The 27,882-nt window shown below is 41.2% G+C and overlaps 3 protein-coding genes across 4 annotated transcripts in view; 1 reads left to right on the top strand and 2 right to left on the bottom strand.

Moving 5' to 3' along the window:
- Positions 1-9,185, bottom strand: part of EPDR1 (ependymin related 1) — a 55,198-nt gene extending 46,013 nt beyond the window's left edge. The window contains exon 1 of the mRNA XM_005287355.5: positions 8,604-9,185. Coding sequence (XP_005287412.2) covers positions 8,604-8,884 — 281 coding nt within the window. The 5' untranslated portion in view covers positions 8,885-9,185. The remainder of the gene's footprint in view (positions 1-8,603) is intronic.
- A 1,846-nt stretch (positions 9,186-11,031) lies between these two features.
- On the top strand, positions 11,032-24,847 carry SFRP4 (secreted frizzled related protein 4). Of its 2 annotated transcripts, XM_005287356.5 has the most exons (6): positions 11,032-12,373; positions 13,242-13,322; positions 13,417-13,482; positions 16,586-16,784; positions 19,772-19,835; positions 22,161-24,847. In XM_005287356.5, the coding sequence occupies exons 1-6, from the start codon at positions 11,932-11,934 to the stop codon at positions 22,344-22,346; spliced, it is 1,038 nt and encodes a 345-aa protein (XP_005287413.1). In that variant the 5' UTR covers positions 11,032-11,931; the 3' UTR covers positions 22,347-24,847. The 2 variants fall into 2 exon arrangements, with proteins under 2 accessions (XP_005287413.1, XP_005287414.1); XM_005287357.5 differs by lacking the exon at positions 13,242-13,322 and having other exon boundaries at positions 11,794-12,373; positions 22,161-23,648.
- Positions 14,662-27,882, bottom strand: part of NME8 (NME/NM23 family member 8) — a 62,058-nt gene continuing 48,837 nt past the window's right edge. Inside the window, exon 18 of the mRNA XM_065583783.1 lies at positions 14,662-15,505. The gene's annotated coding sequence lies outside the window, so the exon portion shown is untranslated. The remainder of the gene's footprint in view (positions 15,506-27,882) is intronic.

Raw genomic sequence — 27,882 nt, 5'->3', positions numbered from 1 at the left:
CCGCGGCCAGCCCCGGACTTTGCTACTATCCCTAGCCCCTTCTGCATCGGGGCCAGCTTTTGCCCTGGGGTGGGCAGCACGTGCGCCCGGCGCGGCTGGGGCCTGCTAATGCCCCCCGCCCCTGTGAAACTGTTTTTTTTTTTTTTTTGCTCCGCCGCCATTTTTTTTTTTGCTCCGCCCCCCCGCGTCCCGATATTTCATCCCTGTGATCTGGTCACCCTAGGTAAGGCAGGGAGGTGTGTGACGGAGTGCTGGGCAACACCAGCTGAGCCAGCACTCTGATCACTGCAACTCCAATTAGTTGCCCCGGTGCACACCCGACTATGAGAACAGTGCCCAATTGATAGACTGGAATGGACTGGGGCGAGTTAAAAGGCTAATTAACTCTTTAGCCCAGAGGGTACAAAAGGCACAGGAAGGAAGTGTAAAGGGAGGAAGACCGTGAGTGGGAGAGAGAGAGGTTGCCTTGTAGAGTCAGAACCATAAACGATCTCTCCCCTCCTCACCTCAGGAGCTGAGGACTCCATGGTACTGTTGGTATGTGGCTGCATTATCTGTAAAGGTGGTGGAATAGAACACTGTAAATACGTTGCATGAGATATTTTACCAGAAGAAATGTCTCTGGGCCGTTTGAAGACTAGACTATCTGCCACAAAGGGCAATATAGAATCCTCTCTCTTCCTTCCCAGGATTTGATGCAGGATGAGAGCAAAACTGATTACACTTAGTTTGGAAGAGTAAATTGTAAGTTCATTGAGGCAAAGACTTCATCTTCCTTTATGAGTGTACAGCACCTCATACATTCCAGGCACTACCACCAGACAAATAAGAAATAACAGAAACAAATGCCAGTTGGAAGTACCAGGGGGAATGAACAGCTTTGGTACCTTCATATTTCCTCATATGTCTTGACGTGGTGACTGAAATCTCTTGTTTTGATACCTAGAATTATGTTCCACTGGACCAGTGACAAGCAGACATGCCAAACCCATGAAAAAAACGCAAAAATTGGGCTTGTTTTTGGTTTAATTGGCTTGTGAGTTGCTTGTTGGCTACGTTTTGGCTTATAGCTTGTTGTTTGTTTGGCTTGTAGCTTGTTGCTTCTTTTTTTTTTGATCGGCTCCCAGCAAGCAGGGGCAAGGGGGGGGCAAGCAGGGGCAAGGTGGGAAGAGAGTCAGGTGCACAGTGGGCCCACCACAGTCCCATACTGCACGCCGGGGGGATCTAGTCACATAGGGTGTTGGGAATCTTAGGGACTGGCTTGTTTTGGCCTTGTTTTGAAACGGGATTAGCTTGATTTTTGGCTTATTGTGAAACTCAGGGTGCTTATTTACCAAGTGAAAGTTGGCAATTGTGGTGACAAGGCATTCTCAATTGAAGGCCTCACCTCAGGAATCAGTTTTCCCTAAAGGTCTTCCTGAGTCTGAGATGGCAAATTGGAAAATAATGAGAGGCCTATCGCCACTCACTGAAAAGCACCTAATTCCAGAGCAAGCTGGATTCCATCCAGGCAAGTCATGCACCAGTCAAGTGCTGAACGTCACCCAATACACTAAAGATGGTTTTGAAAATGGTGTGGTAGCAGGCATCATGTCTGTTGACCTATCAGCACCATACGACACAGTGAATCACTTAAGGCTCCCTACTAAAACATATGTGATGAAATATCACCACCTCCTAAGACTGATACAATCTCTATTAGAGAACCAATGTTTTCATGTCGAACTATGTGGGAAGCAGAGCCAATGATGGCAATAGTAAAACAGCCTATCACGAGTGTATTCTCATCATATTCTTTAACATCTACACAAATGATCAGGGATTTGGAGCAATCAAATTTTTGAATTGCTCCACTCCAGCTCCGCTCCAGCAGCAATAGTGACTGTTCCAGCTCCGCTCCAACTCCGCTCTGCGCTCTGACTCAAATTAATTTTTAACTAAATAAAAAAGTGCATACTGTAAGTTTGAAAAAACATTATTTTTATTCAGACTTTTAAAACAATTTAAATGTCATCAACAATGATACAAACTAGAATCATTCATAATTCATTCTGTAAAAAATTATTGCAGCAATCAAGTCATCTTTCATAGCCAGCCGCAAAATTTAAAATGAACTTTAAAGCTGAAAACAGTCGCTCTACACTAGCTTGAGTTGTTGGCATGCTCGAAGCAATTCTACAGGTAGCCTGAATGTGGTGTGGGTAGCTGTGAATGGCCCCAAAAACAGACTTAACTTTTAGCCTACCAATAGACTCCATCGCCTTACAATCTTCCCGGAAGTTTCTCTTGAATAATGCTTTATTACAATTATGAATCACAGAAACTCGCCGGGGTCTTTCTTGTTTATCCACTTTCTTTTTGAAGTCATCTTCTGAAGAATTGATGCTTGAACTATCTCCATTTCCCTGTGATGGTTGAAGACGTCTCAGGGATGGACACTCGAACGAGTTCAGAGTGGAAATGGACGTTTAAGAACAGCCTGCTATTTCTGAAGGATGTGAAATTTCCAAAACTGCAAATTTGATTGTTGATGACTCCTTTTGTTGTGTTTCGTTTTCTTCAACCTCTTTCGCCGAGTTCAAATGTAGCAATAGATTTTGTTTTTCGAGTCGTCGAGCAATATCAAGGAGCCCTTCCTTTGCCTTTGGTATTTCCCTTGAGGTAAGAAGAATCTGATACCGTGGGTTAACATAAACTCCAGCAAGGAAATGAATATTATCAAAAAGCCTCCCTTCGCATTTCTGCATGGAGGATAGAATTCCTTCTGCAATTTGTCCACCATTTTCTTGCAAGAATTTTGACAGTTTTCACCATTCCTTCATTAAAACTCCTGGGGTTACATCGACAGCTTGAAGATTCACGGTTGTTTGGTTTGGCTTTGCCAAGAGGTCTCGCACGTTCTTCACTTTGTCCCATTCAGCTTTTGTTAACTTGAGTTCTCTTGTTCCAGCAGCAGCCACTTGTTCACAGTAAGATTGAAAAACAAGAAGCCAATCAATCATCGCAAATGTTGAACCCCAGCGAGTCACAGTATCCAATGATTGAGTTACCCCATGTAGATCAAGCAGAATACTTTGAATACTTGGGGTTCATAGTTTGACAATGACTTGTCGAATTTTTGCCAAAAATTTCTTCGCATGTTCTTTGTTCAGTCCATCCCAGATTGCCAACTGAAGAGTGTGAATACCATACCTCATCAGCTGGACTTTTGAGTCGTCCTCAGGAAGCCATGTTGGAAGTATGAGACTAGGTTCATTAACCCACTGCACAGCAGCATCCATGCTCGATTTCATCCATTCCTTTAGTTCCTTCCTCAGGCAAAATACCTTCAGTTCTGTCCACATCCCTGTTCTCAGAGGTAGAAATGGTTTCATTGTCCTTGCTGAAATTTTTGATGGCACACGTCATGTTTGCTGCATTGCAGATGCTCAGCACTTGCATTTCACTGATCCCCAATTTTTCTAAAATAACTTTTACTTGACTTTTCACGTACAAAGAATTGTGACGCCCTTCAGTGTCGATTATGTCCAAGGTTTTTACCACAGCTTTATCTTTTCCTTCTTCGTAGTACTGAACATTGATTGCAAGGAAATTTCTGTTTCCATAGGTTGCCGCATCCATTTTCAGGTAGCACAATTTTTGCTCCAAAGCTTTCTTGAGCTCTTCACGACCAGACTCAGCTGTGCTAACAACTAAATGACGAACTGCATCATGCCCTGTCGAATCGCCAAGGTGCCGACCCATTTCACCTGCAATTTTTTGGAATCCTTTGTTCTTTAGCCTGAAGGTAGTGAGCGGTGTTGAACTCAAGCAAACCATTTCCATCAGCCCTTCACGGAAAGTATTGGCATCCATGGTGACCGTAACCTTTGAGGACTTCAAATATGAGTCAAGTTTTGTTTGCTCAATTTTGGGTTTCTGTTCAGATGAATCTCCGCAAAAAATATTTTCTCCAGGAGTTTTCAAAGAATCACATGAACATTGTCTAGCTGCATCAGCTTTCTGTTTTGCCTCATCTTCCTGGTCCTTTTTTGTAACCAGAGCCGCATAGTTTTCAGGATGGTTACGTTTTACATGCCGCCAGAGGTTGAAACTTTTCACGGCACTTGCTTCACTTGTCTTGAAGCTACATGGTTTGAGCTCGCCATTCACTTCCTTTTCCACCTTGCACATTGCCGATTTCTTCTTTGCTTTTCCCAAAAGCCCAAATTTGGGCTTTTCAAATTCAAAACTAAAGACGTCGTTGAGATCCTTTTCCGTAAATCAGCTATCAATCATGGGGGGCAGATTTGATTTTTTTGTTGAAGCCATGGCCAAATCTTCTTGTCCTGCTACCGCATCCAAATGTTTTTTGTTATTATCTTCGAAAAGCAATGAACAAAAGCATTACATTTTTTTATAATGTACCTGCTTGTGATATCTTAACCACTTGAGTACTTCGAATTTATTTTGGATTTTCTGTACAAAAATGATCGCATTTTCTTTTTACACAAAATTATTATTAAAGTATATTTTAATATTTTAACATGTTTCTTGCAGTTTTAATGAAGTAAGAAGTATTTTAATATACATCATTAATATAAAATTTTATTTATAAATTGCAAGTTAGTTTTTCCAGATGTCTGATAATTATCTGATTCTTTAATAAAACATATCTCCAAAAAACTTTGTAATTTTGTATCTGTACATTAAATCTTGATTTTGGCCGAAGTGAGAATAATTGTGACATATTATGTAAAGTGGTAAAGTAGATGTTAATATCAATTGTTATACAATCTGAAACTTTTTGGCACCTTTAGGACTTTCTCGCTAAATATCATTCATTTTGGATTGAAAATGAAAAAAAAAAAAACTGGAGCAGTGGAGCAGTCAAGATTTTCTGTGCTCCGGCTCCACTCCAGCTCCGGGCAAAAACCTGCAGCTCCACTCCTCCGCGCTCCAGCTCTGGGCTCCGCTCCAAAGCCCTGCAAATGATCAACTAATCTATCTTGACACAAGAAGTTTTATCTCTGCCAACAACCTCTGTGTCACTGCCCAAGCCAAGGATCTTGCCCAGACAGAAACTGCATTAACATTGGCACTGTCTGGTCTCTCAGTCTATTACAACAAGAACCAATTGTGCGCCAAACCCAGCCAAAACACCAGTGCAGCGTTCTCAAACTAGGGTCCACGAGGATACTCCAGGGCGTCCATGAGTCATGTCCAGCTCCAGGGGATCCTCAAGTCATGTCCAGGGATGCTGGCCCCGCTCCTCCCAGTGCCTCCTGCACTCCACAGAATAGCTGTTCAGCAGCGTGCAGGAGGCGCTGGGGAGGGAGGTGGAGGAGCGAGACGGGGCATGCTTGGGGGAGGGGGCAGAAAGAGATGGGAAAGAGGAGGGCAGGGATGGAGTAGGGGCAGGAAGAGGTGGGGTGAGTGTTGGGGGAAGGGGTGGAGTGGGGGCAGGGCCTGGGACTGAATGGGGGTTGCGCACCCACAGGGAAAATTAGAAGCCGGCTTGGGGAGTCTGTGAAAATTTTTAAATCGAAATGGGGGTACTCGGGTTGCTAACGTTTGAGAACCGCTGTGCTAGTGAGTCTCTTCCATCTTCAGAATCATGAGGCCTGTAGACAACTCAACATCATCTGGAATGGGGTATCACTTGCCCACTGCTGGCCTGTCTACCATGGCATTATGTTAAACCGCGCTCTCTCCTTCAAGGCACACGTGGAGAAGACATAAGGCAAAGTTAGCACCTGGAACAACATACACCTCTACCCCGATATAACGCTGTCCTCTGGAGCCAAAAAATCTTACCGTGTTATAGGTGAAACCGCGTTATATTGAACTTGATTTGATCCACCGGAGTGCGCAGCCCCCCGCCCACCAGAGGGCTGCTTTACCGCGTTATATCCGAATTCGTGTTGCAGTGGATCGAGTTATATCGGGGTAGAGGTGTATTCAGGAAGCTTGCAAATTCAGAATGGGGAACCAACCCAGGAACACTTAGAGCCCTCACACTTGCACTTTGCTATTCAACAGGTAAATGTGCATGTCTGGTGTGGGAAAGACTGGGTCATGCAAAGAAGTGTACCCTGTGCTGAATAACAGCTGCCCTATATCACAAGATGCCTAAAACCAACAAATGTGAACAGCCTTTATGTGCTTGCCAGAATCGCTCCACCAGATATTGGGAGAATGGTCACAAGCAAAATAGAATGATTATGATAGGTCAAAGATATCAAACATCCTTAATGGCCACACCATGGCAGTGAGACACCTGAAATTGCGGAAAAGCTTCATAGCTGCAACAGTACTGCTTAAAAAATCACCGATGGCTACACAACAGGAAAATGGCACACTCAGCTCGAAATACTTGGAGGACATCAAAATGCACATCTACATTGCTGAACACCTTCCTGCAGGCATGGAGAAGGATTGGTCAACCTGGAGATATTTAAACCACCTCTGAACAAGAGTTAGCATGTCAAAAGTCAATAGGCGGAAGTGGGGCAACCCCCAGACACCTGACTGCACGAACCCTGGAACATCTGTTGGTTTACCAGCTCCTGGAAGAACTATGCACTATGGAAGATCTCAGCAGGGCTACAGACCAGGCCATATCATGTGTCCGACACTGGAAAACCTAAGATTGTGGTGGAAGAGCATGAGAAGAAGATTTGTTCCAACAAGCCTTTTCTAAATTTATTTTTTCACCAAACTAAGATGGTGAGGCAGTGACTTTGTTAGGTCAGTGAATGGCTTGACTTACACACTCTTTGTTTTCTTTAAGCATAATAAACTCCCTGTATGCCAAGGCAGTATGTGGAATGTAGATGAATATACAGATAAATAAGTGCAACGTATTACTACCATTTAACAATACAGTATTTATGCTTAATTGCATAAACAGGCACAGCCAGAGAACTTCTAAAATACAGGCAAAACTTACTAACAAACCACCGTATTAAAAATCCTGAGACACTAGTCCAGGGTAGGCAACCTAGGTGGCACGCATGCCAAAGGCGGCACACGAGCTGATTTTCAGTGGCACTCACAGTGCCAGGAGTCCTGGTCACCGGTCCAGGGGGCTCTGCATTTTAATTTAATTTTAAATGAAGCTTCTTCAACATTTAAAAAACCTTATTTATTTTACATACAACAATAGTTTAGTTATATATTATAGACTTATTGAAAGAGACCTTCTAAAAACGTTAAAATGTATTACTGGCATGCGAAACCTTAAAATAGAGTGAATAAATGAAGACTTGGCACACCACTTCTGAAAGGTTGCCGACCCCTGCACTAGTCTCACGTTTATTAATTATTATTATTTTATTATGGAATCTGTTTAAATTCCATAACAAAACAAAATACTTTAGTTAGGGGAAAAATCACCCAGTAAGATTCACAAGCTGCCACTGATAAATATAATAAAATATATTTATTGAGCATGGACATCAGTCAAGTCCCTAATGGATCTTTTCCTGGCACTTGTTGCATAAGTATCTGTCACCATGATAAGACAGCTAAGTTCACTTAAAAGGCTCTTTCTGGCTTTGCTTTTAACCCTATCACCTCCCTCTCCTCAGGAAAAAAAATATAATGTGGGGAGAAAGGGGAAGGGAAACCCTTTGTCACCATCCACCAGAAATCACCTCATCTCACTGTACTACATACACCCATCACTGATCAGATCAGTATAAAAACAGGAGGCCAAATCTTGCTCTCAACTAGGCCAATGTAAAGTCAGAGAAATTTCACTGACTTAAACTAAGTTACTTCTGATTTACACTGCGGTAAATGATCTGAATCTGATTTAAATGATCAGGGCAGAATCTGCTCCAGGATGTCCACCAACCTGTGGGAGTCCAATTTTTGGGAGTGGCTGTAAAGTGAGCTACAAAATCGCCAAATTACTGTGGCTGAAATAGATGATTTTTGTGACAGTCTTTGGGCAGGCTCACAGCACAATGGTAAAGCTGTGGCCTGGGATGCATAAATGATATAATAAGCATGCAGCACCAGAGTGATGAACAAACCCTGGGGAAACTAGGAGAGGAGGGAATAAAAAATGCATCCCCTGGTTGCAAACTGAGTAATGTGCTGCTGGTGGGAGGAGTGGAATGGAATCTCTCTCTCTCTGGGCGTTTATACCACCTGGTAGGTGTGTGGAGGGGGGAAGAAGGGGAGTGGGGCTAAAGCCCTTGAACAGGGGGGTCTCTGGGATTGTGCTCCCCAGTAGATTTGTGTAGGCATTTGGGGCGTGTTCCAGTGCCCACTGAAGTCAGTGGAAATACTCCCATTGACTTCAATGGGCTCTGACTCAGGCCCTGGGTGCAGCTGAAAGCTTTACCAACCCAATCCCTGCTCCAGCACTCTCCGGAGAGGTCCTCCCTGTCCCGCCAACGCCAGCACCGCCCGGCTGGGGGAGGAGGAGTTTAGGGCAGGTTTGCAGAGGCAGCAGGTCACTGACTGCCTAAAGGGAGGGAGGGGGAGTTCCAGCCCCAAGCCGCCCCTTCCCCAGAAGTGACTGGCTGCAAGGCTGCTCTCCCCTCCCCCCGAAGGAGGGGCCGCGCGAAGCCATCCAGTGGAGCTCGCACGCGCGCCCCAGCAGCACCTACTTCTTGCAGGGGATGAGCCCCTTTCTCTCCTCCAGGAGCCGGAGGCGCTGGTTGGGGCCGTCGTAAGACACCACCGCCCTGGTGTTCCTGCCGCTGCTGTGGTCGTAGGCCACCGTGCGCCCTTCCCACTGCAGCGGCGCCTGGCACGGGGTGGGCGGCTGCCCCCGCCCCGCGCGGCCCTGCGGGGCGCCCGCCAGCAGAGCCCCGCCATGCAGGCACAGGAGGCCGCCCAGCAGCAGCAGCAGCCGGGGTTGCCCCAAGCAACCGCCGCCTCGCGCCATCCTCGGTGTCTCCTCTGTCAGCGCGAGCCCGGCGCCCTGAGCCCCTCTCCGGAGGCGCTGGTGGGGTGAAGGGGGAGGGGAGCAAGCCGGGTGCTGCTGAGGCGCTGGAGCTGCAGCCGCTCGCTCTCTGGCCCCTTCTGCGTCGCTGACTGGGGAGGCGAAGGCGGGTCTGGCTGACTGCGGCAGCGGCAGGCGCGGAGCCAGGGCCCAGCAAATTCTGCCGAGAGAGACAGGAGCGGGTGCAAAGCTGAGCAAGGGCGGCGGCTGTTTGATCTCCCTCTCTCTCTCTCTCTCCGGCCAGCAGGGACTGCGGAGGCAGAGTGCCGCCTGCAGCCCGCCGGGCATCAATTATTTAAACAACAGACACGATGGGCAAGGATACACACGCCTCCTTCCACCAGCTCCCTCGTCTTCTCTCCCCGATCATGTCACCTCTTCCCTTATACGTTTCCTGCCACAGGCATTGCGTATGGTATAGCCCCGATTCTGTAGCTGGATGAACATCATTTAATACCAGTGCAATAGGAGGGGAGACATCATCTGATGCCAGTGTCATAGTTGGGTAGCAGCATATGATACCAATGCCACAGCTAGGAGCGCTGCACCTGAAGTAGTACTCTGACTAGAAATACTTTTTTAAGCCTTTATTGATAGCTATTTCATATACCTCTTTCTGTTCAGCCCTGTGAGTTTTCTCCTTGAAGGCTTAATTAAGATAAAAGGGAAGCAAACAATATATATGTTAATGCCATTGCTCAGTTTATAATGATCACATATTTCTTATTCAGCAAAAAAAAGTGGGGGTGGGGGACAATACGTGGTTTAAAATACGTTCATGCTCGTGTTCCATATATAAACCAGAATAGGAAAGTAGACACTTTTCAGCAAGGAGCAAAATGGCCACTTGTTTGGGAAGTCTCTTGTTTGCTTGCTTTCCATTTGGGCCTTATATTTTTGGTTTGTCTTTGGCAAGAGCATCTGTGATATGGAATTTGATTTTGAGCAAATCTGATCGCTTTTTCCTCTAAAAAAAAAGAACAGGAGTACTTGTTGCACCTTAGAGACTAACGAATTTATTTGAGCATAAGCTTTCGTGGGCTACAGCGCACTGTGTTTTGTGCGTGTGTGTGATCAAGGGTTCGTATAAGGCAGTGAACGCACACATTTGAGCATACAATTTTTCCTGCACCCCAAACTCCTACTACTCTCAAAGCAAAGCGACTACCTGAAGGACTGGACGCTGCAGACCAATTTTATGATATCGACATATATTCGTGTCGTATTGTTGTGTGTTTGGGGCTCATGGAGGGAGTGAGTTGAAGAATGATCTGCTTAGAGAGACCTCTCTATAATGTTACTTTTAAGGGAAAACATTTCACTTTCCCTGACACTTGCTCTCCAGTCACTAATACGAGCATCCCCTTTCCCTCAAACATATCCGTTCTTCCTCCATTTGCTTTGGAGATTCCTTGACCTAGGTTTATCGTCTTCTGAGCAGTTTCCTAGGAAAGAGGGTGGTGGGAGGCAACATGGGTTACTAAAGCACACACGGAACTAGAGGTCAGGGCGCTGCTGCTGCTACTACAAACAGGAAAGCACATCAACTGAAAATGCACCCTACAAAATAATCTTAATGAGAGGGGATGGGAAATTGCTACGCTAGGAGGACCACAGTCTGCCCTCAGTTACATCCTCGCTATGCCAGAGACTGCAATATGCCATTGCTCTCATCGGAGTTGCACAGTTGAACTGGGGAGAATTTGGTCCCTATTAATCAAGGACGAAATTCAGCTGTTTTAAATAGCTGTAAATCCGGAACAATTCCAGTGAACGCTATGGGGTTACTCCTAAATTACACCGATGTAACCGTAGAATTTAGTCAAATGAAAGCCTCTGGGTTCAGACTAATGAAAGGGACAAAACGACTCGAATGTGAACGGTCTGCACTGTTTTCTAAAACCCTGGCGGCTGCTGGTTTGTGACACAAAGTGCTTTTGAAAAACTTTAAATAATATCGTATCTTTCCCTCCCACCTATTCCTTTGCTGATCCGGTTTATGGGGGGGTGGAGATTTTACTAGGGCGAAGTGGGTAGCTAATGGGATTTCTCATAGCAGCAACAGCAGGTGCAACACGACAATTGGAGCTGTGCACTGAGGTTCACTCCAGGCTCGGATCGGCTGCTGCTGCTGTCCCAGCCAAGTTTGTTTCCAGAAAAAGTAATTGACCAGTTTGTATATTTCATGTTTGTTTTGTGAAGTCTAAGTTTCACATGCCGTATCTACCTCTGGAGCCATTGCAGTAACTGCGTAATAGTTAGAATAGACAGAAATAATAGCAACATTTTTTCAAAGCGGCAAAAGTTTCTGTGCTTTGTCTCTTTGAAAATGTAGGAAAAGGGCATAAAGTTCAGTGCTGCTTAAAAGAGTATCGTCCTTGCTCCTATTGAACTTCCCCTCCCTCTCTCTTAATTCTGCGACTGAATTTGCAGACCCGAGGTAGATGAGGGAAGCGCTTTTTTCTCTCTCTCGTCTTGAAAGAATTTATTGCACAGATCAACACTGAATGGCTTGTTGAAATTTATCTTGAGACGCAATGAGAAATTTAGTGATGTCGCCCTGGGATTAAACCGAATGGAGGTGATGTCACCCTGTCTGAAAAGAAAAACAAACACACACACCAAGTGAACGATGCTGCCAAGAAGAAAGATCAACCCCCACGTCACTTGTGGCACTCGTATAAATATGGCCCTACAATTTCCATGGCTGTCTGTAAGTCTCAGATAGCTTGAACTTTGGAACAAGAGAGGAGCTCTGTGTCTTTTTAGCACTGAGGCACAAGGAAATCTAGAAGTTCATCTTTGCCAGTGGTTTTTATGTGCCAAAGTGATAGGGAACGGGGATAGACTAGCATCTCTTTAGCTCTTTCCACTGAAAGCTGAATGAGCGACAGGATCAGCCTGTGAGACTGATTACCCAAGACTTCGTGAGAGGAAGCAGAGAATCTCCGGAGCGCCAAACGTTAGTCCCGCCGCTAAAGGCTGGGAAAATGCTAGCAACCTTGGCAGCGTTCTTCCTGTGGCTCAGGGTCAGCATGGGGGTGCACGGTGCTCCCTGCGAGGCTGTGCGCATCCCCATGTGCAAGACCATGCCCTGGAACATCACCAGGATGCCCAATCACCTGCACCACAGTACCCAGGAGAATGCCATCCTGGCCATCGAGCAGTATCAGGAGCTGGTGGACATCAGCTGCAGCCAGGTGCTCAGCTTCTTCCTGTGCGCCATGTATGCCCCTATCTGCACCCTGGAGTTCCTCCACGACCCAATCAAGCCCTGCAAATCGGTGTGCCAAAGAGCCCGAGATGGATGCGAGCCCATCATGAAGAGGTACAACCACAGCTGGCCCGAAAGCCTGGCTTGCGATGACCTGCCTGTGTACGACCGAGGGGTCTGCATATCCCCTGAAGCCATAGTCACCGATGTCCCTGAAGGTGAGGAGGGATCAGTGTGTGTGTGTGTGTGTGTGTGGTGGGGGGGGTACACTAAGGCAGGGCTCATTGGGTAGAGAACCTTGATTATAAGATGGCAATTTTGAATTCAGATTTGTGCCCTTCTTCACCAAGTCTCTGGAAAGCAGAAAGCTTTAGTTAAGTGGGTTCCAAAAGCACAGAGCTCCAGAAGTTCCAGCACTGTGTAGGGCAATCTATCTCTCAGATATAACACAGAGGGACAGGTTTTGGCGAGAACTGCAACTAGTCTCTCGGGTAAATGTTTGTCTTAAAAAAAAAAAGACTTCTCAGCAACAAACAAACCCAAACAAGAAGAGATTGAATTTCCTATGGGCAGGCAGCTTTTCTGAGAACACTGAAAAGCCAATCTGGGCAGAAGGACTCCAATATCCTCTCCAAGTCTCACTGGTGTTACCAGTCAAAACGAGAGATGATTCAGAGTTAGGCATAAGTGAACATTGAATAGTGATGTTTAAGTACGCCTTTCAAATTTAAATGTCAAATTGGCAGTGCAATACACAAAACTACACACCAGGCTTTTGTCCACGAATCGAACTAGCAGCCATACAATGATATATTGCAGATTTTATTCCTTTCTTTTAAACAATTTACAGTGCTGTTAAAAAAAACCAAGTATAAGACCTGATGCAGACATATTTTCGAAAATATAGTGAATCAATGTTTTTTAGGAAAGATTAACTATTTTAAATGCTCCCCAAGATGTGTATGCTACTGAAGTGATTCCGGAAATATCAGAGATGATTTTTTTCGTTTATCTTCTTGTGTTCATTTCTTTTCGGTAGCATAAACCAAATTCTGTGCAAATTTTATTGTGTATGTTTTTAAATAGATGTGAAGTGGATGGATTTTACTCAAGATGTAATGGTGCAAGAAAAACCTCAAGAGTCTAACTGCAAGAATCTAAACCAGGGTGCGTCTTCCTAAAGGTTCCCCTTTATTTCTCTCGAAAATAATTCTGTAATTGACATTAATTTGTAATTTTTCCTTATGATTTTTTTTTGAAGCTCGATGCAAGTGCCGGAAGATAAAGCCTACCCTAACAACATACCTGACCAAAAACTACAGCTACAGTAAGTCAACCAGTGAAATAATTTCATTTTCAACTCTTGGCAAAATTTCCCTAGAATCGCACTATCTTCTGGTTCCCTTCCCCTGGTTCTTTTGATATTATCAAATTATTATAGCTCCTCTACTTGTAATCCATGACAAGCCGCATCGTAGGTTTTAAGATTAAATCAATAAATGAATCATAAAGAATCACTTTTATCTGGCACTTTAAAAGATGTTGCTCCTGAAACCTTATTTTCCCGAAAAACAAGAAACAAATATCTAGAACTAGAATGGTCATTAAAATCGCTAAATTGTTGTAGTATTTTTAGAATACAGACCGGTCTAACAAAACGTAGTGGGACAGAGTGTTCAACAAAAATGGAGATGGCCATGTGAGCCGTTTCTAAATTTTCCTGACGTTGTTTAATGCAACTCAGTCTAGTGACAAGTAACAAAATAGCCGGAGATCCTATGAATTGCAATTTTTATTTTGCCATTTCAGCTGGAATAAATTGGAATCTTGATTGATCAAGTAAGCACTATTGTGCTGTTCTCACTCCATGAAATGAGTTCATGTGAAAACAATGAAATTGGAGAGACATGAAAAGGTTGAAAAGCAACTTTTTTGTTTTATTTAGTCACAAATTAAGTCATAGAATATTTACTATATTTTGCATACTAGCCATTAGAGACCAATGGCCAGATCCTTAACTTATGTAAAAAGCAACATAGAGTCCTGTGGCACCTTATAGACTAACAGATGTATTGGAGCAAAAGCTTTTGTGGGTGAATACCCACTTCGTCAGACACATGTTGCTTTTTACAGATCCAGACTAACATGGCTACCCCTCTGATACTTAACTTATGTAAATTTTCATAGCTCTGTTGAAGTCCATGGAGCGGTGACAACTTACACCAGCTGAGATCTGGCCCATGGGTTTTATTATACAGTGTATGAAATTTTGACAATACAAGTGCCCAGCCACAAAAAGGATTTCTGACCAGAGGAACTCAAAATATTTATTTATAATTTAGTTTTTCTTTCAATTACAAATCTGCATGATTAACAGTGAATGCAAAGTGAGCTATTAATTTAATATGTAATATTATGGTTTACTGCAAGTTTACAGTGACTGTTTCTGGGAGGGATATTATTTTAATTTGGTTATTTTAAACTATGGATATCACACAATAGGCAGTTTAAAAAATGTATTATATTCAATATCAAATTAAAACAAAAATGTTTGGGTACATGCTTAAGTCTTTGTTGTTAAATAATCGTTTAATACAAATTCAGTTTGCTATTAGCAAGACAGTTGTGACATTAACTTTATAAAGCAAACTGTAAATACATTTGTTTTAAATTGTTGCATTTTGATGCACTTTTATGAAACATTAATATTTTCTAATATCTAATTTCCCAATCTATCTCTCTGCAACACACACTACCATTTGATGGAACATTGAGATTCTGCATTGTGTAATATATACATACATCTATACTCTGTGAGTGTATATAAATATGTATGGTAACTTATATTCTGAACTGAAATAGAATTTTTAAAATCATGTTTGGCCCAATCCTGTTTCCATTGACTTCAACAGAAGTGTTGCGTGAAGAAAGACTGCTGGTACTGGTCCTACAATTAAAAGACCTGAAAACACTGCATTCGATTGGCTACGTTTGTATTCAGGATTTTAGCTTTGAGATGCAGGGCCTTATTCTGCCCTCAGTGAAATCAATAGGAGAGTTACCATTTGAAGTGGGATGGGGAGATAATATGGGAGAAAAGTTGAAGTACAAATCCAGTTTTGCTAGAAATCCCCTTTAAATAATATATGCAGTTAACCAATAATTTGTAATGAAAGAGGTGCAGGGGCTCAAGCAATATTTTTAAATTCATAACTGATGCAGTAAGCCAGAGGTGACAGAGCTGTGAACTGCCAAGCCTAGAGGTGCTGGGACTCAGTGCTGGCAAGTCCTGGCACAAATTAAGCACTGCAACTAACTCATTCTTCCAGTTGATTGTGGGTACTGTTCAGCTGTAAATACAAAAGAATCACTGATGGTTATCTGGGTTTAGCTATGATATTATAGCTTATTTTGTAAACAGTTCCCAACAACAATCATGTTTTATAGTAAGTCTATATGAAGTCTTCACCTTTTTAATTGTAAAGCAAATTTCCAACTAAAAATTCATGTAAAGATTATGGGTAGACATTTTCAAAAGCATCTAAGTTACATAGGACCCTAAATCCCATAATGTTTCAGTAACTTTCGAAAATGGGACATAGACTGTTAAGTCACTTAAATGCTTTTGATAATGTCACCAATATCCCTAAAACACCATGTGGATGCTACAGATTTTGATATAGTTACTGTTAACACAGATAGCACAGATTGTGTTATAGCTACTGTTCTCAATAGATATTATTCCTTCTATATGTGAAACCTTACTATATTTCTAGAATTTGCTAGTTACTAATGTTTTTTATTGAAGATGGAATTAAAAATGTTAAAAAAGAAATTGTAGACACAGCTCAGGTATAGGATGTGCCGCTGATCAGGTGTGTCCTTTGAGAGTAATGAGTGGCCCTTTCTTAAATCCACGTAGGTGTATAGTTTTCTTCAGGATGTTTAGCACTCCAGAGCCCAAATACAATCTTAATTTCTCCTTTATATAGTTAGGTAACAAGAGTCAATGGATATTGTATCTGGATCTCTATTCTGTGTAAAATCCACAGTTGAGATACCACTTTTAAACCAGTTTCTCAAAGACTTTTATTTGAAGGAAGACAGTATAAACTATATACATTGTGAAAACCTTATCCTATTAATTTTTCAGCTTTTCATTTAAAATCATAGTTTTTTCAGTGTGTTTGATGTAATTAATTTACACCTGGAAAATGTATTCAGTGTCTAGATTACATCTAGACATCAGTAGTTTAAATGGTTTATTATTTAAAACAGTGTGGAATTCATGGTAAATCTTTATGACAAATATTTTTAGCTAATCATAAATAATAACATGTAGGGACTGAAAAAACAACTTTTACTCATATGAATAGTTCTTATTAATTTATATTATAATTGTCCTTGCATATATATTTTCCTACTTGCAGTTATTCATGCTAAAGTAAAGGGTGTAGAGAGAGGTAGCTGCAATGAAATAACTACAGTGGTTGACGTGAAAGAGATACTTAAATCTTCAATACCCATTCCTCGGTCTCAAGTGCCTCTTCTTACTAATTCATCCTGCCAGTGTCCACATCTTCTCCCAAATCAAGATGTTCTCATTATGTGTTATGAAAGGCATTCAAGGTAAGCAATTACAATGCAGTGCAGAAATTTACTGTAGTCAAATTTAATAGAAAGCAGGCAAGCAAGCAAGAAAGTAAAGGCCATTTTCTCTGTTCAGAAGCAAATGTGAACCTAGTGCCGAGTTTAATTCCCCTGATTAGTATCCCATACACAGTTCAGGGGAATATATATAAATATTCTATTACTTTTACAAGTCCATGGCTTCAGGTAGCAACATTAACATTTCAAAATTCACTTACACATTTCATAAGCAACCTGAACTCTGACCTACAACACATACTTACAAACTTTGATGTGTACATGGAAACGAGACTCAGACATGTAGCATGGTAAAATGTGGCCACGGCAACTTTATCTGAAGTTATTGCCCCACTGGGCTAACCACCCCAAACTACCCGGCAGGAACTAGTTAGAGAAAAACAGTGAAAGGTCACCATCTGCTTTTTTATTACTGTGGAAAACCAAGCTAATTACCAAATATGCTGTGAATGATTTGGAAAGTTCATTGAGGTTTTTATTTTCATATGCTCTACTAAAATGGATTCGAAAAAACTGTTATATGTTTCCTGTTGAACTCAGTTGTATGTAAACAGAAGGTTTTGCATTACAGTGGCTTTTTAAAATGTCAGAAGTCACAACTGGTAAAATCCTGTCTCCATTGAAGTTGATGACAAACACCTATTGATTTAATTGGAATCAGGATTTCACCCAATAACTAGTTTTGAGCCAAAGTGACATCAGCACTGAAGGAAATATCACATTGTGATTTCATTTATAATGATTTCCCCTTCAGTTTAATGCTACTATTTTTTCTATAGTCAATACTAGAGGAGGGAAGGAGTGGTCTATAATACTGGCCAGATTCTCCACTGCGTTGCTATCTGTGTAGTCATTTACATCTCTGCAAAGTGGGTGTAAAATGCTACCAACTCCGCATGGTACCATTTTATACTCACTTTGCACTGTGTACATGACTACCTAGGGTGCAAGGCAGTGCAGACTCAGGCCCTATATTAGGTAGTGCAGATCCCCGATTGGCAGTTAAATGTCATATGGAATCAGGCGTATTTATATCAGTGTTTTGCTTTCTTCGGCTGATTAGTGCGTGCATCTTAATTGATATCTGCAAAGTTTGGAAAATTATTGCAGTGCCTCGACCAGTCAATTGATTTAAGGTCCGATATCTCATGATCAATGAGGGTCTGAAATGTGTGCTTTGTAGCATGGAGGTTTGGAAATCCCAGTCTCCGAGTGAGACAACAACACGTTTCTAGTTTGTGAGATGTCAGACCTTAAAACTGTGACATTATGATTTTTAGATTAAATTATTTTAAGCTTTTGTTAGAAGCTTCCAGCATTCTGTAGTTACAATTTTATTTTTCTCATTCTGAGTCCTGTACTATAGCACTCTTGTATTATGGCCAGCCAGCTTTACAGGGGAAAAAAAATTCAAATACTAGTAGCTGAAAGCCTGTGCTGTTGCATGGGTGTGGCATTTGGGTCAAGTAGTCCACCATCTGTGCAGTCTCCCTCATACAACCAATGAAATTCTTGCATGCAAATTAGCAGCTGGTAATTGATTGAGTTATCTCTGATATCACAATACTCTAGGATTCTTAGCATGGCATAAATACATGCCTTACTATGGCTGTACACTACGTGGGTGTAATTCATAAAATCAACATGGCTGAGAGCTTAAAAACTGAACGGTAACAGACAGCAAATCCCAGTGATGATTGAACCTGGAGATCAGGGCTTAAATTCAGTTGGAGCTGTCTGGAGCAGAATGCTGGTAAATGTTTTCAACCCCCCTGGAGTGTTTATTGCATGTTGAGCGGGGGTTGGGGGGCTCCTGGAAATACTCTATAAGAATTTAAGCCCTGCTGGAGATATTCTGAAAAAAAGCTGTCAACCATGCTTGTAGCTGTTTCCATTACTTCAGACTGACTCAACAGACATTCTAGGCTGCAGAGTGACATGCAGTTATGCAAGACAAACAAAATGTAAGATTGGACAGTGTGGTATACAATTATTATACCTGCATGACTCATTTGTGGTTAGGGACATGGGAGTATTAACATTGTCCTACTGGATCAAACCTGTGGCCCATCTAAACTATTATTCTGTGTCTGATAGTGGCCTTTACCAGCTGCTTCAGAGGATTATGTTTCTCATGAGTAATACAATTGTCATAAATAAGTGCCAATGAAATCGTTATACCACAGTGTATAATCATATGTACTCTTTCTCCTGGTGACATTTCCCAGCTGGAGTTACAGCAGAAGCCCCTCTCTGTCACTGTGTGATAGAGCCACTGGAGCCACATAAGTTCATATCTGACTGCCTTTCCTCTAGCCCAACCCACCACGGTCCTCGGCTGCAGCCTGTGTTGGACCAGCATAGAGACCCTCTCTGTCTGGCAGTGGGGGTATGGAGGCATTCAGTTTCTGCCCAGCAAATGTCCCAGTGAGAGACTAAAATGATTGGGCCTTGTGCTGTCCTTCACAATACAGATATAGTTAGAGAGAGAGAGATAAATTAAATGGAGTGTCATGGGACATGCTACCCAACCCATCGTTCTTCTTTATACCTGGTGAAGCTGGGGTATCTTTCACCTACAGCACTATTGCAGGTAAGGACACAGATCCTGAAGTGTTTCATAGGCACCAGCACAATGCCTATGTTGTATGGGTTGTAAACATGTCAGGGAAACGTTGATATTTTTTAAAACAATGTTTTCATTCTAATTTAAAAATTAATATATGGAAACATTTCTGTTGGTCTTAGGTTTTGTAAAAGTTTATTTGTAGAAAACTTAAATTTGGGGTCATTTTGACCTGACCGGTTCCCTTTGGAAAATATTTCTTGTCTACGGTAAATCAACTGGAATGATGACTAAGCATACAAAATCAGGGATCATATCTTTTAGTTACCGGGTATATATGAAACTAGCTATAGCTCACATTTTCATCTTTTAAAAATTTTAGGTTGATGCTTCTTGATGGATGTTTAGTTGAAAAATGGAAGGATCAGCTAGATAAAAGATATAAGGTAAGTATAACCAATTAAAGTAATTCTTACATTCTTAATAGAAAGTCAGCCATCAAAATCTATTTGACACCTAAATAAATGACCTGAATTTCAGAGATATTGAGCAGTGGCAGCTACTACTGTCTTCAGTGAAGGTGTTTAGCACCACTGTAAGTCAGGACTTCTATTTAGATGACTATTTAGATGACTTCTGCTTAGATGACTAAACTTAAGTGTGTAAGTTTGACTATTTTGGCCTTAAATTTTGGAGAGGGTCTCTCATGGTGAGACATTTATATGTTTATAATTTTCTTAGACAAAAACAATTTTTATAACAAACATATATAAACATTTAATCTATAAACATTTAATAAAAATCTAAACTATTTCAAATATATAAATGTTTTGTTAGTGTTCTTTTCTTAAACACTGATTTGTTACAACAATGAACTTGTGAATTATTTTCATATAGTTGCTAATGCATTAACCTATGAATGATAACCTATCATTGTTAAGTATACAGTGCTCATTACAAAGTGAATATGAGAGTAAGGCCAAATCCTGTTGCACTGAATAAAGCCAATGTAAACAGGCTTTGATCCATTTAGAAACATTGCAGGACTGAGGCATGGACTCCTACGCACCAAGGTCCCTACCCAAAGTCTACTGAACTCATTGGGAGTTGCCCCATTGATTTCAATGGGCTGGGGACTTGACCTTAACTGGCCTGGATGCCTGTGCAGCTACAATGTACCTCCTTCAGCATGGGGAGGTAGACATAGCGCACTTTTCCCTGACTTTACAAGGTCACTGACCACCACCCCCGGCCTGCTCACAAATCTTCCTGTAAGTCCCAGTGCAGAGATCCACCATGGATAGGGTGTTATGGAATCCTGATTCAGCTGTGCTCAACATGGAGCCTGAGCACATTAGAAATTGGAGGCAGGATTTGCCTCTTAGTTCTGAAAAAAGTTTGCAAAGAATTAAATAATGGGCTGAGATCATACATTTTTTTTTTGCTTTTAATTATTGGCTGGCTGGAGAATGCCAGGGAGGAGAGAAAGAAGGCTCATTTTTCACTAAAGAAGCTTTTAAGTTACCAATCAACTCTTTGAGGCAGCTGTGTGTCTGCTACATTTTATTATTCTTTTTCTCCAGTCCTTTGACTACCTATGAAATGGGGAAACACACTTTAAAAAGAGTCTTAAAGAAAAGGAAATGAGAAAAAAGTAAAACTACATTATAATAGCAATAAGGCAGCACAGGCTGTGATTTATGGAAATATTAACATATGACTTGGGCATTTGAAAACACTTAGCCTTTAACCTCATGCCTCCTCTCTGACCCATGGTGTGATTTAATGGCCTTCAGATAGCACCTTTGTCATGTCTGAATACATAATTAGACATCTCAAAACCTGCTTAAACAATAATTTAGACCACTAAATGTTTCATGGATATCTTACAAGTTGTGGTGCTTATTCACTGTATTTTGTTCAGAGATTCGTATGTTTTTGTCCAGAGTACAGGTAATAATCACCATTTAAACCTGTTGCTTTTAAATATGATAACCCTAAGTACCAACTGGTACTTTTGATGTTGTTTAATGGTTGTATGCGGTTCTTCTTGAATAACACAAGACTCTGTCACTCTGCAACACTTCACAGGGCTGATGCTAGATATTTCATCAACGCTAGGCAAAACTGCACACACATTGTCCTTCAGAGGTGTCACATTGTACCCCTAAAAATTTAGTGGCTTAGGTGATCATCTAGCTGGCTTATTGCTAACATCAGCCCTGTTATTTCTAGTCTAGTGAAAAGATTAATCCATAAATTAAATACAACTTTCCTATATGGTGATATGTTTACATATATCATGTGTGTATATATATATATATATATATATATATATATACTTTTAAAGGATAGGCTGCTCTCCACTTAGCTGAAACAATAGGCCAAGTAGGCGTGTTATGTAAGTCATTTAGTAGTGGTCCTGCAAAGGTGTGTGCACATACAGACCCTTATGCCCACTGACTTCACTGAAGTCCCAAGAAGTTGTTAGGTTTTGCATGTGTAGGTCCCTTTGCAGGGTAAGGGCCATAGTATGCCGCTATCTATTGCGCCAGTTTCACTGACAATATCACTGAATCAATGGGAATTGACTGCACAAAGAATACAGGACCAGGCTGTTACTGTAGACATTGGTGACATATTGACAGTAAGTAGAGTAAAATATTAAGCTACTGAGAGCTGCACTAGAGTTCACAGTTTGTTAGCTTTTACTAATTAACTCAGAATGTGGTAACATCTCTAAGTGTTTTGTTTTGACATTATTTCCCTAGAGGTGGGAACAGAGACTGCAAGAAAAGGTGCGAACAGCCCATGATAAAAATCAAAACGTTGGACGCACTGGTCGGAGTGGTGCACCAAAATTGAACACTAAGAACACCAGCCAAGTGCTGGGGACCCCCAAAAAGACCACTAAAATAAGAAATGACCAGAAACAAACAACCCCCAAAAAAGTATGAGTTATGAATTTCCTTAAGGAAAGACTTTCTTGCATGATGAGGGTCACAAGCTGGCTTGAGTGGTATGTGTATTACTCCAGAACTCATCAACTGCGGTATTCTGCATAGACTTTTTTTGTAGCACTTTACTTTTAAATGTTTGCCTTTTATTTTAAGCCACTGCAAACCATAGATTGTAGGTTTGCACCGATGTGTGGTAGGCATATTAAAGCTGATTGATGGCGCTTATCATATTCAGAGCAGTCGAATGCATAGTTTACCAATAAACATCTGGATATGCGTTATCCAGTTTTTTTTATGTGTGTGCCATAAATATGCTTACATTATTAGTGTTTGAACTGTGTGTGTTTGTGTAGCAAAAACACATCAAAAGGAAACATTTAATTTTTTATTGTACTTCAGGCTGGCTTCTGTTGTTATAACTTTAAATATATTTAAACATTTAGATGAAAAATATCAATGTTTTTAAAAGGAACAAATTAAAGTGAAACAAACCTATAGAGTGCATAACAGTAAAATTTACAGGTTTGCCATTTGCTGAAATATGGCTTTGTTATGAAAAGTGATTTAAAACAACTGGAGGGAAAACATATTATTCTGTTACTGTAAACATGCCCTTCAGTTACTCTGTAGTGCAGATGTTAAAATATTCAAGAGAGGGACTAGTGTATCTCAGGAGTAAAGTGGGCAATTAGCCATTTTACCACTGGAGACCTGATTTTAAATTTTGCTTAGATCTCACAAGGAAAAGAGATTGCTACTCCCTGTTCATAAACTCCTCTAAACTACCACACAGTTTGGCACAACTGGAAGGCACTCGTTGTATTGAACAAGGACCAGGACAACGCTGATGCAGCTACTCGTGTGCTTAAGGATAAGCATGTGCTTAAATGCTTTGCTGGGTCAGGATAAAAATCACAAAGGTGAGGTAACTTAAATATGAGGTACATTGGCACAACTCTGGGGTGCAGTTTACACTGCTCCTGACTGCACTCTACCTGGCTCAAGTCATTGCTACAGGGGTGCTCTGCTTTTTGCTAACACCTATTTAATGCCATTGCATACTGAACATTTGGCTGTTAAAGTTTTAGTGCCTCTGAGCTTTAATTAAGGTGTTAGAGCTCATAACAAAGGTCTCAGAGAACCCCCAAAATCTTCCAGCAAAACCAAAAAATACTAGACTTAACACTGCTGATATTTTCTATTTTTTAAGGGGCAAAATACCATTCTTAAAAACAAGCAAGCAGACAAGCTTTCCTGCCTTCTTTACCCATCTTAAATAAGAAGGAGAAAAAAAACAAAAACAAACCCAAGTTTAAAAAAATCCTTTGCATGTCTCCCAATTTATCGTGTCAACACATTAGTATGCTGATCTAAGTTACTGTAGGAATCCTAATGAAGGTTGCATGCATTTTATCTGAGGGCATAATTTGTCACCCTGACTTGGTAACAAAATGTTCTAGCACAAGAAACAAAAGATGCACAAATAAATCCAAATAGCACCCAGCAAAAATATTACTTTTGTTAGCCATGCTCATACCTGTGCAGCACAATCAGCTTGCTCGCTGGCGTGCAAGCTATGAACTTTTCATGTGTGCAATTTCTAGCTGCGAGACCCCTGAATGGCAATAAATGTGTGCTTTGTGTATTTACACAACTAGAAGAACAAAGTGACAAAAAGATCCAGCCAAAATGTCCAAATGTGGGCATCCTAAGCTAGGCACCTCCAGCCATTGTCTTTGTGCAGATGCAGGAATTCAACCTTGCAGAATTGGGTCCCAGATCTATGTTTAGGCACCCAAGTGGACTAATTTTCAGAAGTGATGAGCACCCATAGTTCCCATTGATTACAGTGAAATGGGGGATTATCAGCTTCTCTGAAACTCAGGCCACATAGTTAGGTGCCTAAATAAAAATTATGGATGAAATCCTCTTTCCATTGAAGTCAATAGTAAAACTCCCACTGGCTTCAGTGGAGCCAGGATTTCACTTGAGGTGCCTAAATTAGACACCCAAGTTTGAAAATATTGACCTAATCAAGCATAAGCAAAAAATTCAATATTTTTTAAAAGCTTCTAAAATAGTATGCTTTTAGAGCATTGTGGAAATTCTAATGCTTTGTTTTCATATCAATCTCAAGTTAACCCCTAAAAGAAAGCTGGTGAATACATGTAAGTGTAATTATTAAAAAAGGATCAACATTCTTAACACGGCATTGTTAAACCAGCACTGTATCTGTGATACTTCACTTTAACAAGCTTTGTTGTGAGCATACAATATTGTGAGCATAAGTGTGTTTGTTGAATAAAACACCGCTATTTAGAAATTATAGCAGCATTACATATTATTTTACATCTGTTAAAATCAAACTTTTATCCATAGCTTTTTTGATATTAAAGAAAAAGTGTAAAAATTATTTGCTACATAGAATTTGCACCATTCCTTCATATTATAAGATCATTCAACATTCCACTGTATGGGAATAAATGTTGATGCACCAATACTAGTGGTTTTGTATGTTTGCTTTTACATGTTCCCTAGCGTATGCTATATGCACATTTTATGCTGACTGCACTTTCCCTTTCCTAGTCTTTACAATTGGAAATACCTATGGTTAAAATGCTTGGGAATGAAGGGCAGTACTGCAGATAGCATGGGGCAATACTGTATAAGGAACAATCTATCCACAGAAGGGAGATAGACTGGATGAGCTAATGTTCTATTTTCCATCTCTAATTTTTGATACCATTCTATAATAATAATACTATATACATACGTAGTACTAATATAAGTCTTTACCTTTACAAACTACCTTACAAATATTGGCTAATAAATCCACACAATGCCCGTGTGAGGCTTCTAAGTGAATATTTTAACATTTTGAGTGCTGATTTTGTTGCTAAAATATGGATTTAGGCACCTATCTTTAGCTACTCAAGTTTGAAAATTTGGTTAGAAGTCACATATCAAAGGCCACAGCAACTCGTTGTCACAGCCAGGGTTAGAACTTCGGGGTTCCTGACTCCCAGTCACTAAGATATATGCACGGTTATTGGAACAACAAGGCAGAGTGGCACAATGGGAATAATCTATATGTTGATGGACAGAAGTCATCCTCGCTGTCTTTTTTGGTGCTGGGCCCAATAGGAGTTGTGGGGGCAAACAACTTAATTAGTTTTATGACAGAACTGGACAAATTTATGGGTGTGATTGTATTTCGGATTTGTTTGTGATGGTAGGGGGCAGAGCTACTCTGGGGCTCACTTCCAATGTATGTCTTACGTTCCTAAAAGCTTATGTTTAAGGTTTCAGCTGGCCAACTCAGGGGTCAGGAAAGGATTTTTCCCCCTTCTAATGTATTCTGGATGTTATTTTTAGAGCTTATCTTCATTACCGGGGTAAGTTGACCTAAGTAACTCTACTCTAGCTACGTGAATAACGTAGCTGGAGTCAAAGTAACTTAGGTTGACTTACCACAGTGTCTTCATTGTGCTGCATCGACAGGAGACGCTCTTCGGTCGACTTACCTTACTCTTCTCGGAGTGCTGCAGTACCGGGGTTGACTGGAGAGCGCTCTGCTATCAATTTAGTGGGTCTTCACTAGACCCGCTAAATTGCCCCCGCTGCACTGATTGCAGCAGCATTGATCTCCCTGTAGTGAAGAGAAGCCCTTAATCTCCTTCCTCTAAAGCATTGGGAATGGCCATGGCTGAAGATGGGACATTGGATGGGGAGGGCCAGGGCTCTAAGGGGTACCGAGCATTCTCCCTCTTTGGTGCTTGGCTGGCTGGTTCTTGCTCACACGCTCAAGGTCTAACTGATCACCATATGTGGGGTCAGGAAAGACTTTTTTCATTGGTAGCGACCTTGGGGTTTTTTCGCCTTCCTCTGCAGTGCATGGGTGGGGTCACATGCCAGGATTATCTGGGTATATCTAACAATCATTTATCTGCCACTGTGGGGGCCTCGGGCACTGGTGTACCTTTGCTCCTCCTATTTGCTGTCTATGGCACATAATAACCTAGTCTCCTGTTAGCTGTAATACTTTGGTGTAATTTTGGTTGTTGGATTTAGTGTGCAGGTGCTGGGTGGTTTTGGTGGCCTAAAATGTACAGAAGATCAGACTAGATGACCGGGTGGTCCCATCTGGCCCTAAACTCCGACTCCGAGAAGGTAGCAGGCCAAACTGAATGACCCAAGCTATCTTTTGTGGCAATGGTTGCCTGCCTACTATAGGGACTGTTTTTGAGGGTGTTGGGGTAGTAAATTGGGAGCTGAGGACAGGGAAACTTACAATTCTCACAGTCAAACTAGGGAGTTTTAAATGTAATTGAGATAGAACCTTTTTTTATTATTTGTAGTTTCACAAGGAAGCTCTGACAAGACTATTTGGTGTGCATTTCTAGTCCCATCTCCTCGTGTAGCTTTTCTTCCAGTAAAGTTATAGCACCACCTTGCCCATACCGCTAAAATGGGTATCCATTGGGTATAATCCTTTTTAAATACATAACTTTGACAAATTGAGAGGAGAGCATTTGGCTGCATCACTAATGTAGTTAATGTGCCCAGATCCTAGGTGCTTTAGCTCCGACTCTTTTGTCACAACACAAACATGTATCCAGTTTACTAAGAGACAGAAACTTATGGATCACAACTTTCTTATTAAGCACATAAAATATTTCAGTGCAGTCCCCTATAAAATAAACTAAATGCCTCAGTCACTATATTAACTCAATTCTTTGTTGTACTTCATTTGCTTATTTTTGTTATTCTGATCAAATCATTGCATTTAACTAAAAAGCATTCACTAAACAAACAAACAAAAATTTAAATCTAAAATAACCCAAAATTGCTATTAAATTATTTCACCCAACATTCTAACCCAAATTCAAATAATGAGACCTGAAAAAATATTTACTCTAAGTACACTAATTGACACTAAATCTGTTATGGTTGTGCTTAGCAGTTGAGTGTAATTGCAAATAAATCCTAAAATGTTTCCTCTACCAGATTTTCAGGAAAGTTATCTCATCTTCAGTTAATTTTCATGGCTGAATACGAATAAGAGCATAAGAACATAAGAACGGCCATACTGGGTCAGACCAAAGGTCCATCTAGCCCAGTATCCTTTCTTCCGATAGGGGCTAATGCCAGGTGCCCCAAAGGGAATGAACAGAACAAGTAATCATCAAGTGATCCATCCCGTTACCCATTCCCAGCTTCTGGCAAACAGAGGCTAGAGACACCATCCCTGCCCATCCTGGCTAATAGCCATTGATGGACCTATCCTCCATGAATGTATCTAGTTCTTTTTTGAACCCTGTTATAGTCTTGGCTTTCACATCCTCTGGCAAGGAGTTCCACAGGTTGACTGTGCGTTGTGTGAAAAAATATTTCCTTTTGTTTGTTTTAAACCTGCTGCCTATCAATTTCATTTAGTGACCCCAAGTTCTTGAATTATGAGAAGGAGTAAATAATACTTCCTTATTTACTTTCTCCACACCAGTCATGATTTTATAGACCTCTATCATATCCC

The sequence above is a fragment of the Chrysemys picta genome, chromosome 2 (genome assembly GCF_011386835.1).
Source record: "Chrysemys picta bellii isolate R12L10 chromosome 2, ASM1138683v2, whole genome shotgun sequence".
Classification (NCBI taxonomy): Eukaryota; Metazoa; Chordata; order Testudines; family Emydidae; genus Chrysemys; species Chrysemys picta.
This window is presented reverse-complemented; position numbering and strand designations above follow the sequence as displayed.

Bases quoted from the DNA above. Each gene is read 5' to 3' on its own strand.
- SFRP4 (XM_005287356.5), top strand. From the start codon at position 11,932: ATGCTAGCAACCTTGGCAGCGTTCTTCCTGTGGCTCAGGGTCAGCATG. The intron at 13,483-16,585 runs GTAAGTCAACCA...TCCTACTTGCAG, and splicing joins GACCAAAAACTACAGCTACA to TTATTCATGCTAAAGTAAAG. The intron at 19,836-22,160 runs GTAAGTATAACC...TTATTTCCCTAG, and splicing joins AGCTAGATAAAAGATATAAG to AGGTGGGAACAGAGACTGCA.